The sequence below is a fragment of the Mya arenaria genome, chromosome 8 (assembly GCF_026914265.1).
Source record: "Mya arenaria isolate MELC-2E11 chromosome 8, ASM2691426v1".
Taxonomy (NCBI): Eukaryota; Metazoa; Mollusca; class Bivalvia; order Myida; family Myidae; genus Mya; species Mya arenaria.
The window spans coordinates 26,760,401-26,770,649 of NC_069129.1; the positions used below are offsets into that span (position 1 = coordinate 26,760,401).

The 10,249-nt window shown below is 33.0% G+C and overlaps 1 protein-coding gene across 2 annotated transcripts in view; it reads left to right on the forward strand.

Annotated features, from left to right (window-relative positions):
• Nucleotides 1-10,249, forward strand: part of LOC128242857 (Wilms tumor protein 1-interacting protein homolog) — a 48,913-nt gene that overhangs the window by 20,855 nt on the left and 17,809 nt on the right. For both annotated transcript variants that reach the window (XM_052960240.1, XM_052960239.1), the window contains exons 2-3: nucleotides 2,546-2,647; nucleotides 8,118-8,185. In XM_052960240.1, coding sequence (XP_052816200.1) covers nucleotides 2,546-2,647; nucleotides 8,118-8,185 — 170 coding nt within the window. The remainder of the gene's footprint in view (nucleotides 1-2,545; nucleotides 2,648-8,117; nucleotides 8,186-10,249) is intronic.

Sequence of the window (10,249 nt, forward strand, 5' to 3'; positions counted from 1 at the left end):
ACCATACAGAAATTTCGGGATACTTATTCAGAGCATGATTTTGTAAAACAAAGCCTTAAATAATGAAATTATAATAGCGTAACAAGGTAAAGCTTTTGGGCAAAATAAACACTTGGTTACATTTTTTTAACAATTTTTGACCATATTTAAATTTTAGATGATATTTATCATGGTAACAAGCATGTCATCAAATTTCATAGAAATTATTATTTTTGATATCCAACCCTACAAAATATGAAAGAATCCCTTTAATGTTGAAGTTTGAACATTGAAATGTTTTAATGTCATTCAAGTTTCTGAAGATTTTGTTTCGGAGGACTTTTTATATTTTATTTAAAATGGAAACAAAGATGTACACATGTGCCCAGGTTTATATGGTATGAAAATATTTATTGGATGTTTCCGTTGATTGTGACCACATCCCCCCCTCCCCCCCCCCCCCCCCCCAGGTCAGGGGAATAGCTGGGACATTGACTTTCGGTCCAGCCAAGCCTGGGAAAAATCACTGCCCTGTGGGGACAAACTGCTGGTAAAATCCCCACCAAATGCCCCCGCACCCCCCAGGGACCCTAGGTAAGGCCCATCCCCAACTATCTTTGACCCGAAGACAAAATCACTGCATACACCTGGCACTGCAGAGACACCTGGAAGGTAAAAACACAGCCCATATCCCCAGCTATCCACGGTATACCTGGGGGGGGCGTGGTTACAATTCTCTGCTGGTGCATTTGTCCATTTCTTTAATAAAACCTTGATTTTGTCGAGCCAAAATAATGTCCACTGATGATTATTATAGCTTGTCATATATTATCGCCCAATTTGACCACTGCAGTTCATGTAAGCATGAAATAGAAGATGAACATCATCAAAAAGATAATATCTTGTAAATTGTTAATGATGGTGTTATCAGTAGCTTCTGGTCAATTATAAGTGACAATAAAATTGTCAGATAGGCCTGAGCGATAAAGGACAAGAATAGTTCGGTTTATTTGGATTTCGAAAACAATTTTAACAATTGGAAAGCGAGTAAATCATTCACGCTGCATTTCATATTTTGCGAACCTTTTCCCCCCATTTACACTTCAGTGACTGCAGACTGGTTATTGTATGGAGAAAATTGTTTTTTGACATTGATTTTGGGGTTAAAATAGGTTTGTCTTCAGTCGCGTCAACAATGAAGGGCATACCTCGCATTGTACCGAAGTTGACATTTATTACAGTGTTTGAAAAGGGGTAAATCGTCAGGTTGACTCCCTGAGTTTTGTTGCAGTTGCGGAAATATTTGAAGAAATTGAAAAGTAAATACAAGATGTCTGCATACTGGTCTAGACCCGGTTTTAATGCTTGTAATTATATTGTCAAGAAGCATGGAATTTCCTGGTTTCGTCTGATATCTTGTATCCCCTTGTCTGATATCCTGTATCCGGCACAGTGCTTCATTGTTAGGCCAGACATGGAATAAATGTATCAGTAGGCACTGAAAACATTACAATTATTGATCGGTGAACGCAAAAAAGATCTATCTTGTAAGATGATTTTGAGCAATTGAACCACTTTTGCAGCAGCCCAACAAATAATGTCAGGCGTTCAGAAGCTCTGTAAATAAAGGTTTCATTCTTCCTCAACGGTTTTCCCCCTTCGAAGATTTAAGCCTTTAATAAACATATATAAAGCTCTAAATAAGTGGGAATGTCGAACTAAAAATGTTGCTGATTAAAATTGGCCTTTAACCCTTAGGCTGCTGATGGCGATTTTAAAGGCTTTGCAAACAGCTTGGAACCAGACCAGACGCCGAGTAACTCGGCGCCTGGTCAGGTTCCAAGCTGTTTGCCACTCAGTCAATATATCCCCAAAGTTTTAAGTAAATTGAAAGAAATTTAGAATAAACCAGACGACATTTTAGAGCAGACGACAATTTACCCAGCATGCAAAGGGTTAAATAAAATATTTTAAAGCCTGTTCAAATAAGATTTGTATTTTACTCCCAAGGTTGATGGTAATTTTTATAATCATCGGGCAAGGAAGTTGCCATTTGTCTTAGGTTCGTATTTGCGATTGTTTTTTTTCGGTCAGTGTTCTTGAAGTAGCGTAATGGGGCACTTATTTAACATGCAATACCGATGCAGTTAAAAATGTTTGTTTTTAACCTCGTTTATAATACAACCTACATTCTCAGCCAATGAATTAACAGATAGGTATCCATTAAGTACTTATGCTTAATCATTAAGAACATTTTTTAAGCTTTGGCGGATGTTAAAAGATCCGCCTTTACTGCCACTCATCCTATTCACACTCCACGCATCACATTTTGCGTTTACAATGTGTCAGCTGAAGAGTTTGTATTCTAAGGCAGTTAGATGACCCCAAGTAATATCTTAATGATTAAGAAGGGCTTGTTCACTACGCTCACTCTGCCCATTCTTAATCATTAAAATCTTACTTCTTGTAAATTAACTCTAACATTGTTAATAGGAAAAGGAAAATATAACAACGACTGATAAATCCCAATATTTCTAGCATTCATATTTGTCATTGTCATTTTCAGGTCAATGTTCGAGCTGCAAGGAGAGCGTGTATGGATCTGGTGATGCGTGTCAAGCCATGGGAAACCTCTACCACACAAAATGTTTCACATGCACCTCTTGTGGTCAGTATTATATAAATGTGTGACATGTATTTTTGCCTTTTTTGTGCTGCCTGCAAAACAAGCAGCAGATACATGGTAACACTTATTTTTCTTATCTCTAATTTTGACATGTCTTCTCAAATTTTTACGAAATTTGGCAGCTATGCTCATTTGCATTATATGTTGACTGAGTTTGATAACCAGTCAGATTGTTATTTTCATTCTGGCCCTTGAATTGTCAAAATGATGGGCACACCAGACAGGCGACACATTCCTTTTTTGGAAATCTATTCTAGTTTTGTTAGTTTGTCTGTTTCTTTAATAAAAGGAAGTGTCATTGCCCAAGTGTCATATCCTTTTAGAGATGCACCTTCAAAATAAATAAAAAGGGCAAACCTTTGCATTTTTGTTTGGCTTAAGAAAATGGGGCACAAGGCAAGCTTTGTCGAATTAAGATTTAATTGTGCTTATTTCGGCTACTAGGGACGCTGTCAGTATAAATTTTGATCAAAACAATAAAAATAAGGTGAAAAATAGTGTTACTTGGTAAGCATTCAAATATGTTTAAATATGATGCTTTGTGACAATTTTAATGTCTCATCAATCAATTATCTTGAAAAATATATTTCTTTTAAGTTTTTGTATTTTAAATATTTGGCATGCTGGCGATTGCATTGTGTATTTAGTCCCACAATTTGAATGCATTTGACCACAAAAATGTAAGAAAAACTCTGTATTTTGATTTGAAGGTTTTATTGCAATTAATTACGCTATGTAAACAGGATATGTCATAGGATTTTTTTTTTTCTTTGGTCTGAATTTTTTTGTGGTTTTTGCATTACTTACATCTTGTTTGCATGTATTTTTGGTAAAAAAATGTTTCATTACAATGAGGTTAGCTTGTTAATTGGCATACATATATTTGATGCTATCATTAAACTAATTCAAATTTGTTTTAAGGAATGGTTAAAGGTTTATTAAGTGCCAATGGAATTACTTGTAGGATTCAAGTTTAATCATGACAAAGACATCTGCCGTATTTAGTCAGTAATTGTTTTTTTAAGTGAGTAATTAAGAAGCTCGCACATGTATAAATTCTTAAATATAGAGGCATTCGCAAGGCATTTTGTGCTCAACACTAATATTCTTTATAAGACCAAAAATATATAAACAAACTATTTATTACTATGTTTTTAGCTCTACTGGCCAATGGCCAGAAGAGCTTATGCGATGGTAATGTGTACGTAGTATGTGCATCCGTGCGTCCATGCGGTCGTGCGTCTGTAAACAATTGCTTGTGAGCACGATACAGTCTTCAGTTTTGATTGTATCTCGATGAAACTTGTACAGTATCTAGATATCCATTAGAGCTCGGTTCCTTTCGAAAACCAGCCAGATCCGCCGATGCATGCCTAGATTATGGCCCTTGATAGTATAAAAAAATGCTATTGTGTAAACAATTGGTTGTGAACACGATACAGTCTTCAGTTTTGATTATATCTCGATGAAACTTGTACAGTATCTAGATATCCATTAAAGCTTGGTTCCTTTCGAAAACCAGCAAGATCCGCCCATGAATGCCTAGATTATGGGCCATGAAAGTTTTAAAGAAATGCTTTCTATTGCCAGGTCTGCATGAGCGAATTCTATTTTTAGCCAAGTTTACATGTATATGTTAATTCAAGTCTAGAGTTAAGGGAGACAATTTGCAAGTCTAGGATTTTGAGAGACAATTTGCTTTTTGCTTCTGCAGTTGATTTTGTGAATTACTCTGACTTGTTCTTGTTGAAAGCCCAAAGGCCATTTTTTAGCTTTAAGTTCTGTAGTTTGCACATTCATCTTAACAAAATTGGTTGTGAATGTTTAAGTTATGCACCTGGTGTCATTACTGGCCACACCCAGGGTTCACAGGTTTGGTAAACGTAAATCTGGAAAGGTTTGAAAATCTTTTTGTGTGTTCGTGCATCCATCTCAGCACAATTGGTTGTGAATGTTTGTTCAAATTGATCAATGTTGTCCTAGGATGCCCTTGACTTTGACCTTTTGACCAACTTTTTTTAACTTTTAAAACTACAGAAAATTTTACTATGAGTACAGTTTTGAAAGCATTTTTTTTGTCAGATGACTTTTACTTGGCACATATTAAAATAGTTCATGCAACTAATCTGCTTACAATACTTTCTGGGCTCAGATGTTGAACGTGCTACGTTTTCAGGTAACCCAAACACAAGACATAAACTATATGTCTGTTGCCTTTTACCCATACATACATGCTCTGGATTGATATGACCACAAAAGCCATGCCAGTAGAGCATAGGCCCTTTTGGGCCTCTTGTTTACCAAAATAAATGGTTTAAAAAAAAGATGTGACGTAATGTCATAGTGGAAGCTGATTTTCGGGTAATAATTGATTTTTATTGTTTATTTTGAGGTCTGTAATTTATGAACATTTTATCATTCAAATTGGGGATAGCCAGATGAAGGATTAATTTTCATTAAGACGTCCAAATAAATGATAACATGTATAATGGTTTAAATTTTGTAACTGACAAAGCGACGCCTTATTGACCTCAGCTCGTTTAATAATCTTTTCTTCTATCTCTGATTATCTTTGCTTCTATCTCTGAATATGTGTATGCGTAAGAAATGGGAAAGCGTCTGGTTGAATGAGGCAGTCCAGGGACGTAATGAATAATAAGATGAACTAAATGTAACAACTTGAATGACCAATAAAATTGTTGCCGATTCAACCAATAAGAATACCAAATAAAACATCAATCGATAATTAAAATAAAAGTAGAATACTAAAAAAAAATACTTCCATCCCATTTGTCCAAAAATAGAATAAAATGATTATACCTATAAAAATACCTTGAAAAATACTGCCATGCGATGCCCTTTGGAAAAAACATAATTGCCAACAAGAAGTAATTTATATAAGCAAACTGCTATTTTTTATTATTTTTTTACTTTTTTTTTTAAATAACATTGAGTCATAATATTATATAAATAATTCAGCACTTATATGTTTTTCTTTGACTTTAATATGCATGTTGATACAACTAAATATATACATGTATGATATAGAAAGATATGCACTTATATAAATAAATTCAGATTTATTTTCAAAAATAGAAGTACTCTTGATTGTTAAATAGCATGTTGAAATACTGTACTTATTTACACTGTCAAATATTTTGATCGCATATCTCTTTGTTAAAACCTGGACAGATTAATAGCTTAAATCAGAATAATAAACCATAGACAGGCAGCTCGGATAAGAATACAATACTTTTATTCGATTGTTGAAATTCCTGAACAGCTAGACATGTTTTTACTGATTGATTTGAAATTATACACTCCGAAGTACAAGAACTTGTAAATGGGTATTACAAGCAGTGAAAATTAATATGAACGATATGGGTTATTTGAAAAGTCTAAGTGATGAGTTATTGCATTCCAGGCCTGTGTACCATTGGTATAGAATTTTTTACGCCACAAATTATTAAAAAATGGGTTAATTTATAAAATTCTAGTTCTTCATTTGTTCAATAATAACTTAATGTAAAAAAAATTGCAGCAGAAACGACAAAAGTGAAATTTCTTTTAAAAAATCATTCTTTATTTGGTCGTAAATTTTTATATCGAATTCTCTTATGAAAACATTATTGACAACATTGATTAACGCATTGAAAAAGATGTTCGTGTGAAGAACAGTTTAAATAATATATGAAGGCATTATAAAGCATTTATGATCAATTTAAGTGTCTAATGTTGAAATGCCTACTTTAAAATGTATTTTATGGACTGTCATTTTCCCTAGTATTTATTTTCAACATTTTTTTTCATTTAAAGGCCCTCTGTAGACTATCTCGCATACTTAATGTCTAACAACTTGATCGAAAAATGGATTTTCAACGTATTCTTCTTTCTTAAATATATTTCAGCAAATAAATTGGCACAATATGAGTCTGCATTTCTTTTTATTAAATACCAGTCCAATATGTTAAGTGCCATCAAAAAGTACTTGTAAAGATCTTTGTGTACACAATGAGCGATTAACATCGCTTACATTTTCTCCTGAATTGGCGTCCTTCATTGGGCTTACGAAACAATCGATTATCTGCGTAGATGAAACAAGCAATAATTTCCACAATGCGGCACAATTATTACTAAGAGTTCCAATTTATTGTAACAGCAATAATGTTATTAATTTTACTATCTCTGTTTTCCAATTTGTTCGCTGACTTAAGTGTCTATAATTATCCTATTATTTATTTCAACTTATGTTTTATAGTGTTTTTAGGCCTAAAAAGAATACTTTTGGTTCAGGTAACCTGACCCTAGGAATAGTCGCTGACCCTAATGTTTGAAAAAAAAAAGATTTTTTTTTATTGCTTTTCAATATGTAGTTTAAAACCTTAAATGCTTATACAGAAGATGACTTTAACACCATTCTCCAATGATGAAAATTACATTTTTATATAAAGCCTTATAAAAATAAAAAATAAAAAAACCTACCCTACCTTATATTTTTGAAAAGGATGTAACCCTAACCAAACCATTTTTTTAGGCCTAACAAAGAACTTATGAATACTTACCGGTAACTCATTAAAATCTTCTATCTCTTAAGCTTTTGTTATATCTTAAAACAAAATTTCCCCCTATTTTTTTTTTAGAAAGGTGAATGTTTAATGTAATTTTAACAATAATGTTAAAAAACTTAAAATAGATAAAATCTCGATATCTTTCTTTCTAATTGCTAATTACCTGGTTTGTATGTTTTCGTGAAATTATTTTAATGTTGAAAATTACTCCTAATAAGCTTGTTAAGTGAACTGGGGTTGTTGAATCATTTCAAGCTTGATAGGTATGAAGTATTGAGTGCCAACAAGCCGACAATTTAAATAGTTCAAAATGTTGAATAATTTACTGCTGATGCAATGCAGAACTTAATAAAGGATAATTGATTGTAAATTCAGTGAAATGTTGCGTACGGTTCAGTTAGAACTGCACCTCAAAAAATATATTTCATGAGTAATTAATGCTCAAAGCCACAAGTGTAAATTTTTACTTTACTGTGTGTAAGATATACTTAATTTATTATATCACTTAAACAAGTAATTATTCTGTTGAATTATTAGCTCATCCATTTTTTTAGGAAAAAAAAAGCATAAGGTATTGTCATAGCATTGATGACAAGTGATTGACGTTGTTGATGGCATCGTTGTGCAAATACTCATAAGGTGAAGATTTTCAAATGAAAATTGGTAAACATTTTGCCAGAGACATAATACATACCTTATAAGGACCATAACTCTTGTTTCAATAATTGTTGAGTTTATTATGTCCCTTGTTTGACTGAAAAAAATCCAGACGAGCTTGGTGTTCACCCCATGGTGTTCTTATTTTATTAGTGTTCTTAAAGGGAATTGATCTTCCTATTGGATTTTAAAAATAATTATTTTACATTTCAAATGTTTTTTTGCAGGTCGAACGTTACGGGGGAAGGCGTTTTACAATGTACACGGGAAGGTCTACTGTGAAGAAGACTATTTGGTAGGTTGATGTGAACAGGAAAAAAATTTATACGCTGAAAATTTCGATGGTTTGTTTAACAAATTAAAGACATTAGAAGCAATAGCGGAAAAAAGACATGATGACTGTATTTACACATACCTGATGTGCATTGCAACCACTTCTATTGTCGGTCTTACCCAAGAAAGTCTGAGATTGGGTCTTGTCACAAATAAGATATTTCTCTTCGTTGGCCTCTCAAATATACTTAGAGAACTTACAATCATGCTGAAAGAATGTTCAGTTTGTTTGTTTTATTAAAATGCCATTTCAAAAAAAGTGAAAAGGGACAACGTTATATTTGACACGTACAAATATCTGATCATCATCTGTACTGTCTTACAAATCTAAGCTGTACTAAATTGATATAAAAAAAAATCATTTAAAAAAAGTATAAAAAGGACAACGCTCTTTTTGACACGTACAAATATCTGATCATATCGACCTCACTTTTTATTCTAAGCTGTACCAAATTGATAACGAATTTCGTTTATGAGATCCTAAATGAAATCACCCTTCCCTTAAATGCTTTTTAAGACACTGGCTTAATTGTAAATGTCTGCAATTTGAACTTGAGGACAACCTTTTGTCATTAAGTTCATGTAGTGAATACATTTCAAGTCATATCGAATAAGTGTGAAGTCTGAAATTTAATAGTCCTGGCCTTTTAAGTGCTTAAGATATTTGTGTCAGGTCAGGACAGGAGTATCTTTGTTAATCGAGGTTTCGTTTGATAACTTATCTTTTGGAGTATTTAATCGGACTCTGTCTTGCTTACATACTTAGCTAAGTAAATACAGAGTAACTTAAGTTGCATCATTAATTTGAGCCATTATATGGGCCTTGACTTTTTTGGCATAATTATGTCATGAGGCAGGAATCTCTTTTGTGACTTGATCAAATAAAGCGTTTTTGCTTGTTTGTTAATGGGTCAGGGTTGCTTGTTAAGATAGTTAGTTAATAAACATAGCCTTTCAAAGTATTGAAGCATTGATTGATCAAGGCTTTAACTCCTCCCAGATCCACCCTGGTGAATTTCAAATCAAGGGCATTTTTACATCTTTAGCCAGTCAGTCGTCGTCATTATTCACACATCAAAGACACTGCTATTTTTACGTATCATGTGGAACTAACTACTGAAGAGGCGAGCTCAAACCCCGACATAGCATGTGTACATGTTCAGTTTTCATTGGTTTCACTTAAAATGACCAATTAAATTTAGCTTTGAAATACTCGAGCAAGAATGTTGCAATGACAAATGAAACCCTTTGAAGAGATGAAACTTACTTTTCGAGGCCACCTATGTCAGGGTTCAATTTGACCGTCTGCTCAGCGCAAAACAGCTGTAGGATGATGCTTTGTTTAACTGATTGAAGAACATGCTTAGTATATTTGCACACAGTAGTTATAAACACAAGGCAGTGTTGAAATAACTGAACATTGTTTTTTAATTAGATCTTGACTTTATCGTTTGAACTGATTAAAGCATCGATCTGTTTGACAGCTTTGATTCTCTCCAGGAACAAGTTTCTATACAGCCAGTCACACTCTAAAATCGTAATCTTGACATAAGAAATTATTCAAATAAAATATTTACCAAGAAAGAAGTAGACATTTCTAGTTAATCTAAACTTTGTAATAATTTTTCACTGCCAATTTTTTTTTAAATAATTTCGGAAAAAAATGCATTTTTGGTTAAAGAGTTTATGAGGGTCTTTGGTCGAAACAAGAGATTAGTTTAAGTTAAGTTTCGTTTTTTTTTTTATAATTGTACCAGGTGAAAATTATCTATTTTCTATTTTACTATTTTAATAAGTTGTTGATATAGTCTGTCTCTTTAAAGGCAATTAGGTGCAAATATACTTCTTTAAACCTGATAAAATACAAATATGCGATACACTTTCTGAACTGTACGTTTGATAACATAATCAGTGCCAAAGTTGAAAAAAAAAAATATGCAAATTATAGCGACAGAAATGAAACACATTTTGAGAACTGTGAGTTCTATTTTTAGGACCGAAATACTACATTAACACTTTGTTTCAT